The sequence below is a fragment of the Ursus arctos genome, unplaced genomic scaffold (assembly GCF_023065955.2).
Source record: "Ursus arctos isolate Adak ecotype North America unplaced genomic scaffold, UrsArc2.0 scaffold_12, whole genome shotgun sequence".
NCBI classification, from domain to species: Eukaryota; Metazoa; Chordata; class Mammalia; order Carnivora; family Ursidae; genus Ursus; species Ursus arctos.
In genome coordinates, this window is record NW_026622786.1 from 21,035,494 (window position 1) to 21,054,241 (window position 18,748).

General features: G+C 33.4%; 1 protein-coding gene across 1 annotated transcript in view; it reads left to right on the forward strand.

Annotated features, from left to right (window-relative positions):
- COL11A1 (collagen type XI alpha 1 chain) overlaps positions 1 to 18,748 on the forward strand; it is a 561,059-nt gene that overhangs the window by 420,438 nt on the left and 121,873 nt on the right. Inside the window, exons 14-15 of the mRNA XM_057310420.1 lie at positions 12,782 to 12,910; positions 18,527 to 18,643. Coding sequence (XP_057166403.1) covers positions 12,782 to 12,910; positions 18,527 to 18,643 — 246 coding nt within the window. The remainder of the gene's footprint in view (positions 1 to 12,781; positions 12,911 to 18,526; positions 18,644 to 18,748) is intronic.

Below are 18,748 nucleotides of genomic sequence, written 5' to 3' on the forward strand. Positions count from 1 at the left end.
TATTCCAGTGGCAGCACCAAGCACAAAGTTTGACACGGTGTTTATAGCCACCGAAGATTAGTAAATACATGAATGAGTGCTGTTCCTGGTGGTGGTGAAGACTTCTTCAGAAGTGTCTGGGAGGAAAAGGGGCAGGGATAGCTGTAGGCTAGCGTATGCCATTTGAAAGTTAGGTGTTAATTATTAAGTAGTTGACTATTCCCTGTTAAAGCAGAATAAACATTATTTGCCAAACATTATGCTTAAATAATTGATATAGAGGCATAAATAAATAGTTGTAATAAGATATGATGGATAAGATATAGAAATGTTCAAGTGAAGGAATAACAACTATATTCAAAATGTTGAAAAATAAAGTGATATTTAAAGATGAGGGCACAGGAGCAAAAGATGAAAGTTTGGAATGAGCACAGCAGATCTGAGAAATGTAATTTGGTTGGGGGGCATTTGGGACATGACCTGGTTGAACGTGTTAGGGCATGTTTGTGGATAGCCTTTTACGCCACGCTGAGGAAGTTGAACTCTTAAACCAGAGGTCATGAAATATCTCTTTAAGTAGAGGAATTCAGATTTGTTTTTTTTAAAAAACTCGTGTGTGTGTGTGTGTGTGTGTGTGTGTGTGTGGCAGTGAAGGAGTTAGTATAGAATCAGGAGAACCAGTAGAAAGAAAAAAACAAACCCTGATATGTTGAAACATTAGTTCAAATAAAAGGTATCAGAGTAAAGACAAACAACGACAGAAGAAACAGAAGGAAGCGTCTTGCTTCAGGATGCTAATGTGAGGTAGACCTGGCAGGACTTGGGGACTGATAGGTTATGTGGAGCCAAGGGAGAGAGGAACTAAGTACTTTAAACTTCACACAGATAGTAAATAGTTGGTGTTTCTTTTTTACCAACATGAGCTCTTTGGAATTTTAGCTATGTTTAAAAGTCTTTAATTTTCTTTTTTATGATTTATGACTTAAGTGCTTTAAACAAAGCTTTAAATTGGCTAAAGGCCATAGGATTATCCTGGACAAAATAATCTTATCTCACCATGTTTCTATACTTCAAGAGCTTTAGAGTGAACACACAGTTAATGTGAAATTATTATTCACTCAAAGGAATATAAGAATGTGTTAGACTATTAAATTATTTTTTTTAAATGAGATCTTCTTAAGGCATGACCTAGTTCATTTCTGTTTATAATAGGACTTCGTTCTTAGAAGAGTGGCAAGTACACAGTAAGTGCCAACTAAGTAGTATCAAGCCTGCTCCAGCCTTGGGGCCTGGGCATCCATTAGTCTTCCGGCTGGAAGGCTGTCCCCTACGTATCTGCATCTCTTATTTCCTTAGTTCCTCTGGTGTCTCTGTCTCAATATCTCTTTATCAGTGAAACCTTTCCTGATCACACTTTGTACTAGAGCATCCTACCTTCTGACCCAGCTCCCTTATCCTGCTTTATACTCTTTATGGCACCTACCGCTTTCTGATGTACTATACTTGTTTATTTTCTCTTCTCCTCTGGAACATAAGCTCCAAAAGGGCAGGGGCTCTGTGCTATACCCACAGGGTCTAGAATAATACCTGAAACTTAATATTTTTTAATGAATGAAATAAGTATACTTTCTAGCATCTATTAATTCAAGGGACATAAATCATCTACATCAAACGAAGCAGGAAGCAAGGTTTGTTACCGTTTTTCTAACCATTTTATTTTTTTATTCATTATTTTGTGTTGAATAGAGCTACATTGATAGTTATCTTTTAGTAAGAAACCTTGTTAGAAAGTATAAGATACATATGCACTTTTTATGTTAGTGTTTCATACCATTTTAGGCATTTTCTGTATTAGTAGGTAATTAGCTAGTTATTAAAACAGTACTCCATTCGAATAACATAAGAACACTACTCATTTTCTTAAAACCTGATTTCTTTTTTTTTTTTAAAGATTTTATTTATTTATTCGACAGAGATAGAGACAGCCAGCGAGAGAGGGAACACAAGCAGGGGGAGTGGAAGAGGAAGAAGCAGGCTCCTAGCAGAAGAGCCTGATGTGGGGCTCGATCCCATAACGCCGGGATCACGCCCTGAGCCGAAGGCAGACGCTTAACCGCTGTGCCACCCAGGCGCCCCTAAAACCTGATTTCTTAAGCTGATTTTGGGACACCAAGAAATATAAAGTCTCTTGTGGGTAGCAGTTCTGTCTATGATTATGTGTTTTCCCTCATTCTTTCCTTTGAATTATACCTCAGATGCGATCTCTGATCCATTTTTCAATTACACTAAAATTCTAAGCATTTTGGCAGCTTTCCTTTTCCACACAAAATAGTTGAGAAAGAATCGTTAACGGTATGGCATGTTTGAAAAAAACTATGATGAGAGTTAAGGCTTTGGCAGATTCAGAATTCTGAGTAGACAAGAAGCCTAGTTTTTCAGTTAATCTTCTGATAATGGTGTTACTTCTTGAGAATTCTATGCTATGTTTAAGTTTTAATGTCAGTTTTGTTCCTGGATATGCAATCAAAAACCTCTATGAAGACAGCTCATACTTCACAATAAAGCTCTAATATCAAATGTGAACTGAAGTTTTAGGGTCCAGGGTGTATCTTATGGAAACATTGTATAATTTTGTTAAGCTATTGCTTTTACAGTGGCACATACTGGAAACTGCTTAGCCAAATGTATTTTTCTTTTTCTTCTATTATGTTTTTTCCTGATGGGCTTTACTTATAGAATAATGACTTTAAGGCTCCTGAAACTCAACTTTTTTTTGGAATTCATTATTGAAACGATTACAGATGGATTCTCCAGCAGCATTTCTTAGATTTTACAGTATCGATAGACACGTTGTCTAGAAGTTGCGATTTAATTGCCCTCAGATACTGTAGTAATTATACCTTATATTTGTGAACATGTTACATTTTAAAAACTGTTTAAGTACTTATTATTTTTTAAAGAATCTCTAGGAAATCCAGGACAAATAATAGTATTTTCAATTTACAGATGTTGAGTTCAAGTCTTGTAATGATGAACAAATTAATATCTTAGAGATCCATTTATTTTTTTATTTTTTTTGAAGGTTTTATTTATTTATTTGACAGAGATAGAGACAGCCAGCGAGAGAGGGAACACATGCAGGGGGAGTGGGAGAGGAAGAAGCAGGCTCATAGCAGAAGAGCCTGATGTGGGGCTCGATCCCATAACGCTGGGATCACGGCCTGAGCCAAAGGCAGACGCTTAACGACTGCGCTACCCAGGCGCCCCTAGAGATCCATTTATTGAACAAACATTTATTGTCTATCCATGATATGTAGGCCTATTCCAGAATGGTGGAAATCTTAGAGAACAAAACAGAAGAGTTCTTGCTGTCACGAAGTTTGTATTCCAGTGGACAATATAGATTGGCTAATTAAGTAGAGAAGCCTAGTCTATAAACTGCACCTTTTGTCTTGATTGTTTGAGCCCTTAAACTTAGTACATATGTAAAAGGAAGATGCCAATTACTGTTTTAAGGCCTTTAAGTACATGTCTTTCTCTAACTTCTTACATTCCCTGTGAGTCCACACTATGTTCCAGCAAAAAAACAGTCTTTACTGAGGTGATTACAGAGGTGTGAACAAGGAGGCTGGAGAACCTGGTGATGAGAATTACTTCCCTAGAGCTAAAGAGGCAAGGGGCAGAAACAGTGGTATAGAGTTCATTGAAAGCTGGACCCATGCAGAAGTGTTTTCCAGAAATGGCAGTAGTGGTAAGGGGGCCAGACTGCTGTGATAAGCCCGGGAAGTGTGAGGAAAACAACCTTTCCCTTCCCACCTTCCAAACTCTTGATAGTAACTTCCATTATCTGAATTGGAACCTGCAAGATAGTCTGATGATATGGGCTCTAAGGGTCAGATTTTTGGGGTACAGAGTAGGAGACGGTAATATAAGTAATTAGGATTTGGGAGACCAACAGAGAACAGCCAGCACTTCCATATTTAAAAGAGAAACTGGATCATTAACTTTATCATTAATTGTGCCATTTATGCCAAGCTTTTCTGGATTGTTCCTCTAATTTTCCCATATGGAAGTTGTCCCACTCTCCCCACCCCCCAGCTGCCCCATTTCTTTCTTCCTCATAAGTGGAGTATGGTAGGTACTAAAGAAATATGTTGCTTATATGTTACGTTTTGTGTATTATTAATCTTCTTTACCAAGCTATAAGCTATCTGAGAGTGGACTCTGAGTCTGTTTTCCCTCTTTATTCCTCTTGCTTCTATCCAGAGAGCTAGCATGTTATTTTGCTTTAATATTTGCTGACTGAATGCATAGATGAATGATTGGTAAACAGCCAAGGAAAAAGATTCTCAGAGTTATCTGGCTGTTAAATACCTGTGTATTACAATGAAAAGTTATAGGAGAAAAGCAATTATTATCTGGCTAATAATGTATCTGTGCCTATTAACAAAAGTTATCACATATGCTAATGTATAAAAAGAAAAATTTTTTATCTTGGGAAAAATGTAACTCACCCTAAAATTGTGAGATATACAGTACCTCCTAAAATTAGGAATGTTGCATAGCAGGTTTGCTTTTGCAGTCAAGAAAAATATAGTTCTTTCCCCATACTCCCATTTCAATAGGGACTTCTGCCTTTCAACTTTGCGAGCATGCGCCCTGTTTTTCACTGTTCAATAGACATATATGCAGGTTGGCTATATTCTGTCATGAGCTAAGAAGTTTCCACAATGACATGGAAAAAATCTTTTTTTTCCAAAATTAAAAAAGTAAAAGGTGTATTTATTGTTTTATATATTAATACGCATAGTTTTAAAAACCACTTAGGCTTATATAGCTTATAAAATGGCCAGTTTTGATTTCACAAAACTTCAGTTCACTAAAGGAAAAATATCATTTATTGTTACATGGTAGAGGAGTGGAACACAGTAAACATAAGGAAATATTTTTTTAAAGTTCTGTTATTTCTAGATGGTATCACTGTATATAGAATGAGAATAATGAATGTATAGAGATGCTACAACCAGTCATTTCATTTCATCCACTGAAAGTTATTTTCTCTAGCCTTAAAAATAGGCAATAAAAAAAAGGCGATGCTTAAATTGATATGTAAAAAAAATAATTTCCAAATATCAAGCTTATTTGCTTAGAGGAGGAGATGTGCCAGTTCAACTGTTAAACTCTTTATGGAATGATGAAAATAGTCTGTCATGTTTTTTCATAGTCAAAAGATGATAATTACTTTAAAATTAAGTCCAAAATTTACTGCCAAAGTCAAAAGCTATGAAATGTAAAGTAAATGTCAAATTCTGCTGTTAACTTTGTGAGACAGGCAGTGAAAATAGTACCTACATGCAAAGGCCATATTTGACCTTTATGCTGGCATTAGTTATATGTACTTGTCCTTTAAATCTGTGTTATAATACAAGTTAAAAATATTAAATGATGCCTGTTTTTTTTATACAGATGATGTTTTCTTAAATTATTTTTTAAAATGTCTCAATCTGATTTCCATTTTAAAATCCTCTTTTTATTTTAAATATTATTTTAAGTTATATTTTTAAGAAAATAGATCTTTGTATAAAGTATCAGATAAATTTATTTTGGGAGAGGAATTAAGTTGTGGTGATACACATTTTAAATGTTTGCTTTTTAATGAAATTTTGAAATGAATCGTTTTGTGATCTGAAAATCATCTCAGTATTTTTCAGACTTGTAATTTAAATTTTTACATGTTTTCTTAAATCAAGAAAGAACTAAGTGTGTGTTTTACTCTTGATTTACATCACTTTGATAGATAAAATAAAATGCAAACTACAAAAGATATAGAATTTTGATAAATACAAATATACACATATAATTCTGATGAGAATACATTTTTCTGTTCTTTTTTCCATTGTTGACATGAAGTTGAACTCGGATATAATTTCATTAATATGGAGTTAGAGATACAACCAGGAGTTGTTTTTTTATCGAAGTGTAATTGACATAGAATATTATATTAGTTTCAGCATACAACCTAGTGATTTGATATATTTACATACATTATGAAATCATTACTACAATAAGCCTAGTTATTATTTGTCACCATACATAGGTTTTTACAATATTATTTACTGTATTCTCTATGCTGTACGTTATATCCCAATGCGTATTTACTTTATAACTGGAAGATTGTGCCTCTTAATCACCTTCTCCTATTCCATCAATTGCCTTTCACCGTCTACCCCTGGGCAAACATCAGTTTGTTCTCCATATCTGTAAGTCTGCTTCTGTTTTGTTGTGTCTGTTCATTTGATTTGCTTTATAGATTCTACATGCAGATAAATCATAAGGTATTTGTGTTTCTCTGCCTGACTTGTTTCAGTTAATCCAATACACTCTTGGTCTATCCATGTTGTTGCAAATGGCAACATTCCTTTTTATGGCTGAGTAATAGTCTATCACACACACACACGTGCACACACACACACACACACTCACACACACACACACACGTGCACACACACACACACACACTCACACACACACACACCGTATCTTCTTTGTTTATATTAGTGTTTTTATTTTCTTTGGATAAATACCCACAAGTGATACTGCAAGATCATATGGCAGTTCTAGTTTTAATTTTTTAAGGAACCTCCATGGCGTTATCTATAGTGGCTATGCCAATTTGCATTCCGACCAACAGTGCATGAGGTTTCTCTTTTCTCCATACCTTCTCTAGCACTTGTTATTTCTTTCTCTCTCTGTGTGTGTGTGTGTGTGTGTGTGTGTGTGTGTGTGTGTGTGATACTTTTTAAACCATTCTGACTGGTATGAGATAACATCTCACCATGGATTTGATTTGCATTTCCCTAGTGATTAGTGATTAGATACATCTTTTCATGTATCTGTTGACCATCTGTATGTTTTCTTTGGAAAAATGTGTATTCCTCTGCTCATTTTTAATCAGATTGTTTATTTATTTGTTGATATTTAATTGTATGATTTCTTTATATTTTTTGGATGTTACTCTCTATCAGATACATCATTTGCAAATATCTGCTTCTGTTCAGTAGCTTGCCTTTTTATTTTGTTGTTTTCCTTCACTGTGCAAAAGCTTTTTAGTTTGATGTAGCCCCATTTGTTTTTTTCCTTTTCTTCTCCTTGCCTGAGAAGATAAATCCCACCAAAATATTGCTAAGACCAGTGTCAGAGCGTTTACTGCCTATGTTTTCTGCTAGTTTTGTGGTTTTAGGTCTTACATTTAAGTATTTAATCCATTTGGGGTTCACTTTTGTATATGGAGTAAGAAAGTAGCCCAGTTTCATTCTTCCGCATGTAGCTGTGAAGTTTTTCCAGCATGATTAATTGAAGAGACTGTCTTTCCCCCATTGTATATTCTTGCCCTCTCTGTCGTAGGTTGATTGACCATATAAGCATAGGTTTATTTCAGGGCTCTCTATTCTATTCCATTGATCTATTCCATTTGGGTTCTTTTGTGGTTCCAAAATGGCATTGATATTTTGATGGAATTGCATTACATCTATAGATTACTTTTTTACCTTTTTACTTAAGATTTAAAATGCATTTTGACATAGTCATATAAATGGATGTTTAAACTCAGTATGAAATTTCGCATAATTTAATTTGATGATTTTTTTTTAAACCTCTGGTAAGTTTACTTAAGGGAAATTCTCCCTGATTCTTATTGATCCGAGCGCTCGGTTTGTTTGGCTTCAGTGATGAACCTTACAATCTGCAGGTAGAGGGACACCACGAAAAAGTAAATGAAGGCAATTTTCTTAGAAGAAAAACTGAACTTATTCTGGAAACAATCATTAATTATCATTCCATTTTGTAGACTTAAGAGGTTCATCCCCAAATATTTCCTTTTATTATGTTTCTTAACTGAGTAAATGATTTTGCCTCCCTGCAGTTGCTCACTCCAGAAACTAAAGAATTGCTTTCCATTCCTCTCTAATGCACTTTCCTCCATCTTTCCTGCCATTCCCAACCTACCCCATTATCAGCACCTGGTCTCCAAACCTTACAGATATTTTTCCCTAATATGCCAACTCTATGTCTCCTTTGTTCATTCCTTCTTCTGCTTAGTTTAATTTCTCAGCACTTAACTACATGGATTCCTAACAGATTTCCAAGCTTCCAAACTGGCTGCTTCCAAATCATCCTTCCCTATGTTGTCGATGATTTCATTAAAAAACAGCATCCATCAATTTGTTCCATTGTTCAAAATCTTTGAATGACACTCCATAACTTCTGGAATTCAGCTCAGACAACGAGGTTTTTCTTAAATTGTTCCTCCTACCTCTTTCCACTTTGAACCCTCACTACTCATTATCATCAGATAGGGCCTTCTCTCCACCTGTGGGGCACTACAGCTACTTCTCTGACTTCGTCATGTGGTTTCATGTCTCCAGGGGTTTGGTTAAGATGCCTTTTCTATTTAGTGCTGTTTCCATCTGCATCTTCTTCATCAAACTAACTCCTCTTTGCTCATAACGTATCATTAAGATTTTTCCAAGAAGCATTTCATAAAAACATTCATTCCCATTGAAATATCTGCATGTTGCAAGTTCATGGAGCCAAGAATGTACTATGGGAAATTTGGAGTTTAGAAGATTTTATAGAACACAATTGCAGCTGTGTGATTTACTTTAGTATTAGGGGAGATGAAATTTTTAATTCTAGGAATTTATGAAATTCAGTGAGATATATCATCAATAGGTACTTGGAGTCTGTTTTTCCTGGTATTATCAAAAGTAAATTATTCTCTTAGAATATAAGAAACATCCAAGTTTTAATAATAAAAGTTTGAGTCTTCCAAGATTACGAGAAGAGTTAAAAGCTTCATGGTGGGGTGCCTGGGTGTCTCGGTTGAGTGTCTGCCTTCGGCTCAGGTCATGATCCCAGAGTCCGGGGTTGAGCCCCCTGTTGGGCTCCCTGCTCATCAGGGAGTCTGCTTCTCCTTCTCCCTTTGTGTGCTCTCTCTCTCTCTCAAATAAATAAATAAATATATCTTTAAAAAAATAAAAAAATAAAAGTTTCATGGTATTGTACAGATACTAGTTGCTAGACAAACATTCAAGAGAGACTATTTATAGATAAACTACTTAAAAATGAACTCTTTGTTTGAACAGTGATAGTTGAACATTGATCCAGCCTCTCCATTCACTGTTTTGGTTATATCTGAATTTTCTTGCCATTCTCGTGATTTTATTAGGTTCCAAGCACATAATCCATTCACAGGTCACATTGTAGTGGACATGACAGCTGATCAGAGCCTGGTTTTCCATTATGCATTCTCAGGAATCAGCTACTGTGCTGTTCAATTCAGTGGATACTTAGGCTGGGGACTGACTTCAACTAAACACTGGTTGGCTTCACATAGGATGAAAAGTTGAATTTGAAAATTCAGACACTTAACTTTGACACATTGACATTTGTCCTTAAAACATTAGATCAATCTCTTATACCACATTTTTAAAATAAATCTGATTGCTTATACATGGGAAAAAAGCTAAATGTGTATTAACTTATGTATTTCATAGACCATGATGTAGTTTATTCATCGCACGAAAACTAGAAATAGCTAGGCTTTATAGAGATATAAACACACACACACACATACACACACACACACAAATAGAAAACAAACCAAACAAAAATTAGTAGAATATCTGCATTATATTTTAATTATAAAAGGAAGATATGCTATTACTTATTAATTGGGCCTGATAAAGCTGTGGCAGGATCTTTTTGCACTACGTGTGAAGTTTAGAAGAACCTCATCTTTATAGATGGGTGCCATTTGGTTTTCTTACCCTTGCTTTGCTTTCCACCTTAATCTCATCCTGTCTATACACAAATACTACCGTAGAGACCTAGTTGACACAGCTGTAGATAGCAAGGTAATTGCATCAACTCTAAGTTTGGCTTCGTAGATCATTAGAGGAGGAGGACGTCTTTTTCATGGTTCATATGCTGCAGATGCCAGTATTACTTGGTAACTTCACCCTTTTCCAGCTGTGGAAATTTTTATGACTATTGAATCTAAATATTTACAGTTTATTCAACCTGTCAGGGTGCTTTTGTTTATCTACAGACTGTCTCACAACATGTCCTATGATTAACATAAAACACTGTAAAACACCTTCTGGGGAAAATTATACTGTAGCATTTTAACTGAATTTTTCAGTTTCTTTCCAGTAGTATATTTTACGGCTAAATATTAAACACCTGAAATAAGAATTTATAGTGGAAAGATTGGCAGGATTCCATTTAATGAAGTCAAGTAAGAACTTAGAAAACCAGAATTCTTCTAAAAAATATACTATTTAAAAAATACCATATGCTTATAAGATAGGCAACATTTTTTTTTTTTTCTGTTTCAGCAGTAGCTTCAGTTGATTCATTACATTTCCTATACTTAAGTATGGAATTCTGAAATTCTGGAGAGAAACTTAGATATGATCTCTATATGTATTCATTTTGCTAAAGATGAATGAGGTAACTTGCATAATTCCACATGGTTAATGGCAAAGTTGGAAGAAAATTCAGGAGTCAAGATTTCTAATTGAAACCCTCAGGGATGCCAGCACTCAAGATGTACTCAATAATGCCTCATTATTATTATTTTTTAACAGCAGAATGAAAAACTGTGTATTCAAAGTTCTGTTTCTTACTTACTATTATCCATTTATATGACTATATAATTATTTGCATATAATTCAGTAGCGGGTACTCAGTGTTCCAAATTGATCAGTTAATGTTTTAAAAATGCTATCAATAAATTTTAAGAACTTATATTAATTTACCTTGAGCATATTTACAACTAGTGGACAGAAAAGAAATACTAGAGACTTTCCTATCTAATTACAAAAAAGAACCTTGAAAAAAATCTCGGAAACAATCTAATTCGATTGATTAATTATATTGCCTCATTACATGTGAAAATAAATAATTTTGAAGTTGGAGCACTTATAATAGTATGACTATTATAAACTTTTTAGTTTTCAGGTGGATATTGGCTGATTCTGAATTCTTTTATGTTTTACTGGGAAATAAAGTAGATGTTTTCTTATTTGTGTGTTACCTGACCGTATTAAAATGATATATGCACTTTTAAAGACTGTTTTTGTTTTTCAAATTTTTATTTAAATTCTAGTTAGTTAACATAGAGTGTAATATTGGTTTCAGGAGTAGAATTTAGTGATTTATCAATTATATATAACACCCAGTGCTCGACACAAGTGCCCTCTTTAATACGCATCACCCATATAGACCACCCCCACCCACCTCCTTCCACCAACCCTCAGTTTGTTCTCTATAGCTAAGAATCTCTTATGGCTTGTTAAAGCACTGTTTTAATGAATGATCAGATGAAATGACTAAACAACCATTGTACAGAAGTGCTAGGAATTCTTGTCTGGGATTCATTGTGAGAGAGACTTTTTAAATTTAATGTCTATATTTTCCTTAGGCTATATAGGTTGTATAACTCTTGTTAACAAAATGCAAAATGCTGGAATAACTTTGAAATTATTCAAAATGGAATCAGGAGTTCTGTGAATCAGACTTATGTGCTGAAACTTACAAGGACTTGAGTCATCAAGTCGAATGGATATTAACTTAAAACTTCTTCTGGGCCTGAGTATAATTCTGGATTGATATGGCCATGACCCACGGATTTATATGAAACTAGTTTCATGTTGAATTAGACCCTGTGGAAATATTCAGAGTGCTTCAGGAACAGAATATTACTATTTTTCTCTTGTTTACACAGTTTCCAGAACCAGTTTCCTGAATCTCTTAAAAATTAAACTCTTTAGATAACCCTATTACTAATTATTTGTAATTTTTTAATTAAAATTATGTAGAATTCAAGATAAGTGAGTTTTAACGTACTTAGATGCTCAATTTTTTCTTAATAAAAGTATATGAAATTTATGCCTTTTTATTCATAATTTCAACTTTTCTGGTCTCTGCATTTCTTACTCATCTTTGTAAGTAGGAATTCCTTTTGATACTCTTTTACCAGAACACAATAGTAGAATCTATATTTTCATTTAAAAATTGTCATATAAATTTGCCTAACAATAATTCCATTTAATTTGATTGAACTCTTCAGTTTATATTTAAAATATATTACTATCTTTATATATATACAGTTTTTAAATTTTATTTTTTATCAGCTTATTACTTATATTTTATTTGTCTTATTTTATGCAGTGTAAACTGTGAATGCAGTAAAATCAAGTTTTAACAAATGGATGCATATAGTAAAGATTCTCTGAACCACAGTTTAATAGAATAACAGGTGATTACAGGTGTTAATATTAACAGCTGATTTGTAAAACAGGTGTGAATTTTTCTTTAATCCTGTAAGACTATTTTTTATTTAAGTTTTTAAATTCCAGTATAGTTAACATACAGTTTTATATTAGTGTCAGGTGTACAATATAGTGCTTCAACAATTCTGTACATTACTCAGTGCTCATCACAAGTTCGCCCTTTAATCCCCATCACCTATTTCACCCATCCCCCCACCCACCTCCCCTCTGGTGACCATGAGTTTATTCTTTATGGTTAAGAGTCTGTTTCTTGGTTTCTCTGTCTGTCTCTCTCTTTTCCTTTTGCTTGTTTGTTTTGTTCTTTAAGACTATTTTTAACATTGAATGTAAGTGATAGTTCTTCTTCAGGTATTTAAAAATACCCTACACATTGTCTTGGGTAAATCTTGCTCTGAATATATGTATATCTGAATATGCTGACTACATCCATGTTTATTTCTTGACAGGGGGACATCCAGCAGCTGTTGATCGTAGGTGACCCCAAAGCCGCGTATGACTACTGTGAGCATTACAGTCCCGACTGTGACTCTTCAGTGCCCAAGGCCGCTCAGGCTCAGGAACCTCAGATTGATGAGGTGAGGACTGTAAACTCTGGGCATGTTTTCTCATTTCAATGGTGCAGACCTACCCCTGTAGTATTGAGGCTTATCTCTATTAGTCAGTTTTAATTAAAGAATTCTTTATTTTTAATAGTGTTTTAATATTTCTAGGAAGAAGTGATTTAAAGAAGATTTTGCGTGTTTTTTCCTCTTAACTACTCTGTTACTTAAATTTCTTAAACATAGAGATAACCCACTGTATACTCTGTATATGAGCATATTCATTTTGGGGGAGATGAAAAAAAAGATAATTACCTAAAAGCTATATTTCTGCTACATAACTATCTAAAAGCTACATTTCTGCCCTTGGCAGTTAAATAATTAACACGGCCTCCAGATAAGGGTGACACATCCTCTGGTGTGCTTGCCTCTGGCAATTCAGGCAGATGAGAAAGTGACGTGAGAGCTGTCTTAAAGTTACAGGCTGTGTTGAGTATTTAGAGAGATTTTTTTTCAGTTTCTTATTGTCTATGCTACATTGATATGTATGTTTTCTTTCTCTTCCACAAAATTCAATATAAAGAGCAATGAAATGAAAAGCAGTATGATCTGAATGCAGTAACTAAAACTATTCATGTATGTTGATTCATATTATGTCACTTTATTTGAAATTCAGGTGTCAAACCATTCTCCCAGGCTATTTTTGCAAGAAAATTTACCAGAATGAAATTTTACCCTATTCTCTTTCAGACCAAAAAATAAGTTTGCACAGCCATAGCAATTTTGGCAGAATTAAATATCCCAAAAAACAAACAAACAAACAAACAAAAAATACAGTACTGTGTTCCCTTGTCCAGATTTTTTGGTAAAATCCTTTGATGTGGAGCTTCTTAAATTAAAAAACAAGCAAACTGGAAGGAATTTAGTCTTTAGTTGGCAGCAAAACAGTTTTTTTAGATTCTTTTTTCTCAAGGTGAAGAGTTAAATTTTGGAAGAGGGGGTTGGAAGGTTGAAAACATCCAAGCTGCCTTTCTGTTTGAAAATTGCTCAAGTAGCATTCTTCTTACTTTCTAAATATACTACTTGGTGCCATCTTTTGAGCTTGACTACTTAGAAGAGGTTGGGATCTTATCTTTTATTTTAATTTATTGTTCTTTTTGCATGTGAGTTCAGTTAGGATTTTACCATCTAAATGCTTGAGATATATTTGTTGACATCACTTTTCTTTTTAAAGTATGATAGTGAATTCTGTTGCACTGATCTTGTCAATGACTTAATATTAATGTTTTTCTTAAAACAGGATAAAGTCTTAAGAAGCTGACAGAAAAGCAAATATGAGAGAGAAAAAAGACATTGCTTGGGTAGTTGTGTTTGCTATTCTCACAGTTTTCCAGTGCCTCAGTCTTTTTATTCCCTCAGGATTTATTTAAACAATTGTGTGTGTGTGTGTGTGTGTGTGTGTGTGTGTGTGTGTGTGTGTGTGTGTGACTTCCAAAAGGATAGGTAAAATACCATCAGGTTTAGTGCTTTTATACCTTAGAGATTATGTGATGATTCAGTATTAAATTTATAACATTTATACATGTTATACATGTTTGAGATTGCTGAGATTTATTTTGCTCCTATTTTAAGGAAGATAAGTTTTGTTCTTTTTAGCTACAAATATGGCTCTGATTTTCGGAAGAATGAAGGTATGCTTTCTTAATATACCACCTTGAGGAGTTTTATTACTATATTTTAATGTTATCATGTCAAACTGTGTTATTTTAAAGCAAAATAGTTTTTATCCATTTTTATTGGATAAAAAAGTAAATTTTAAAAAGTAAATTTGTCCTTTTCTGCTTTAGTTGTTGATGATGTATATTTAACATTCTATAGAGAAGTCAAACTTGTTTTTACTATGAGAGTTTGAGGAGAAAAACAATGTATTGCTATAATAAATACTGCATGGAAATCCGGATGGGTGATTCTATAATAAATATAGCATTTCTTACCGGTTTCTATATTGACTGTGTTACAATGAAAAGCTTTTTTGAAGAATCAGCTCACGTTTTTTTTTCCCCCAATTGTAAATTACATTGATACTTCAATAATATAACCATTCTATACAATTATGAAATAAACTGGTTAACCAAATTAGTAAACAGCCCTTATATTAGTTTTGACATACAGCCATTAATATGTAATTATATTTCAAATATGCATTTTAATAATTGGTCTACAGATGTTCTTCCTGTACAGCATAGGAAGCAATGTTATTTGCCAGTGAGTAAAGAACATGAAAGCAGTATAGAGCATTGACCATACAAGTTGAACTTTATAGTGCTTAATTTTCCATTAATAAATATGTGACATTGCATATTCATTATTCTAATTTGGATTAATAGATAAGTCAATTTATTTTATCAATTAACTCAAGGGTGATTTTTCCAACTTGTAATTTTGTCTAGCTCATACCCTCTAAATAACATCTTCTAAGTCATTCCTAAGATTCAGTCTTTTCATGTGCTTGCCAGAATATCGCATCATCATCATCCAGTGAAAAGCATAATGTAGGTAGACTTAAGTATAGTCATAATATCATCAAACTTTAGTTCTGTTTGAACCTACACAATACCATTTATATAGAAGAGTAACTAATATTAAAATTATGATGTTTGGGGATTTTCTCAAGTTAGATTATTCTACAATCTTATAAGAAATTAAGTGTGAAATCTACATGCGGTTATTTCTTAATGTATTATGCAAACTGTTGTATCTTATACGTAGGAGGCAATTGCCATTCTTTTTTATGAAGAATGAACAAGAAAAATGAAGCAAAGGCAAGATAGTGTTTTATAGAGAAATTTAAACACCAACCGACTTTCCCAAATGTATTACCTTAATCTTTTTTGGCACTTAATATTTATCATATATTCCAGTTCTCATAGATGCACAGATATTTACTGATGCCACTATTTTTCTAACAAATTAAATAAGAACAGATTATGACATTTCTATACTCCTCACATACTATAATTAATGCTAGGCTACTCTCACATATCAAAATTGAAATCATCCCATCACTGCATGTCTTTTTGCATATATTCATCTCACTGATTACAGCTAGTTCTGTTTTCAAGGCAGCCCAAAATTCCATAGTAAGTAAAGAAGATCATCTCCGAAAGTAGGTTATAAAGCTTCATGTACATTAGTGCTAAGTATACTCAATACCACCACCAAAGGGATGTTGTTTAGATAAAGAAATAAGAACAGGGACGCCTGGGTAGCTCAGTTGTTGAACGTCTGTCTCTTGATTTTGGCTCAGGTCATGATCTCAGGGTCATGAGATCAATCTCCATCTCGGGTTCCATGCTCAGTGGGGAGTCTGCTTGAGATCTCTCCCTCTCCCTCCACCCCTCCCCCTCTAAAATAAATAAATCTTTTTTTAAAAAAAGAACAGAAGCAGTGATTCTTCATTGACTCCTGAAAGAGTCTAAGAAAAAGATGTATTTTAGTGTCCAAGGAGGAGAGAATATTATTTCCTCCAGTATTCCATAATCACAATTGGTCTGGTTGGTCTTCATTTGGAAAGAGTTTAAAAGAGGAGAAATTTATAGAGGTTAGACATTTCCTCCTACAAGAAAAAAAATACGACATGAAGTTGGTATATACTGATACGAATACCATGCTTCATTTAAGATGCATTAAACTGTGCATTTGAAAAATCAGCCCTTTGTGTCTTTGTTTATTGTCCTATGTTTTTAAAACTCATTATAGATGCATCTGATTTTGAAAAGTCTGCCTAAGTTTAAAACTTTACAGCATAAATAGACTGTCAAATCTTTTCTTTTTTATGTTTTACTTCAAGCTGGCAGCTAGTAGCTATGTAAATTTAATATTTCTTATTCCAACATGATTGACCATAACTACAGAAAAATTATTCATTATACAATATTCAATCTCCATTAATATCTTTTTAATATGTATCTAAATTCAATATTTAATCATTTTATTTATTTAAGAAGTTATTAATAATGTTTGCAGAGGCATGAAGAAACAAATGTTCAGTGTTGTATACATGAATTTTTCTATTTTACAAAATTCTGTACAAATTCAATTAGAATACATCTTTGTTGAAGTACTTTGTATGTATATTTGTTGATAAACTATTACCAAGTAGATAAAATTACTAATCCATTTCAATTAATTTAATCAAATCAGTGTTTTGAAAATCATAAAGAAAACTCAAGGCATGTCTATGTTTATATTTCAATATGACCTTCAGCTGAACCATCTAGAAAGTTCACTCTAGTGAGGGTATTTCATCAAAGGCCAGATGTAGAATGTTGCCAGGGGATCAGCTTTGGACATGTCTCATTATAGGTCTGTGAAATTTGCCCTCATTTGCATTGCTGTAGTTAATAGAGCTTATTAGAAGGCACAGTGATCACAAATTTTCTAAAAGACATATGGTCAACAGTTATTTTTCTGGCAGATCAAAAAGCCTTTTGTGGCAATTTTGAAATGCCAAGAAGTCTAGTTGGGGTATAATTGGAATTTTACCAAATATAATACTGAGGGAATTCCAAACAGGTTGCCTTTAGCATATATATATTAGAGATTCAGCTTGTTGCGTTTGCTGCTTAATATTTTATGTATATATGAGCTTAGTGTATTTCCAGTTATTTTGATTAAACTAATGACTAATATATGTTTCACAATAACTATATTCTTGTTTACAAATTAAAGTTTTGATAGAGATAGTTGGTTTTGAAGACTAATACATTATCTTCCTTATCACTCAATATGTAAGATTGTCTTGTACATCCCTCTGTTAAGAAACATACCTCTTTCCAACTAAGTTATTTTGATACAGAAGAATCTCGTATAAAATACTGTTTTCCAGTGTGAGTTCAGTTTAAGTAGTTTACAAGGTCTAAGTGCTATGCTTTTTTTGAAAAGCAGAAATAATGTATCAACTAGAAACAGATTAATTTTGAATCTTTAAATGTTTCACAAGTATTCTGTGCTCATTTTGACCTTAAGTCTTAGCAAATTAGAGATTTCTGAATAAATTTTAGATTTTATTTTTTCATTAGTTCCAGTGTTCTGTTTAGACTCATCTTATGTTCCTTGCATTTCGTTTTCCTTATCTCCCCTTTCTGATTCACAGCATAAACATTCTTTCATACTTGGAAAGATTACTCTCCATATTTCAAATTTCAAGCATGTAATTTAATGAAAAAAGTACCCATTGACATTATAGTAAAATTCTTAGAGAATTTAACAAATTACTTTGTAACAATTTTTACAAATAAAAATTAACATGAATATTTAACAACTGTGACCATGTACATAATTGTGTGTTCCAAATAAGCCATTAGCTAAAAGTTTTGAATATTAATTAAGTTTGAATTAGTATTCAAAATTTTTAGTTTCCTTGCATTCCTAACCATGATTCTGCTCTTAGAAAACCTGCTTTGTCACTCCAATGTTATTATACTCTGTATAGGATGGTATAATACTTCTTGTAATACAAAATAACATTTAAATAACATTTCCCTGCCTCTTAACCTTTACTGTAAGTAAAAGTTAAGACTATTACCACTTTGTTGTTAGTATTACCTGCAACTAACAAAATCGCCTGATATTTTTTCCTTTGCAATGTAGTATGCACCTGAGGATATAATGGAATATGACTATGAGTATGGGGAAGCAGAGTATAAGGAGGCTGAATTTGTAACAGAGACACCCACTGTAACTGAGGAGACAATAGCACAAACCGAGGTAAAAACAAAGTAGCACCTCTGTGTATGGTGTCCTGCTGTTTGTCATTTCATGGTTTCTTGTGTCTGCTGTTCCTTGAACTCATCATAAGCCTTTCATTCACCT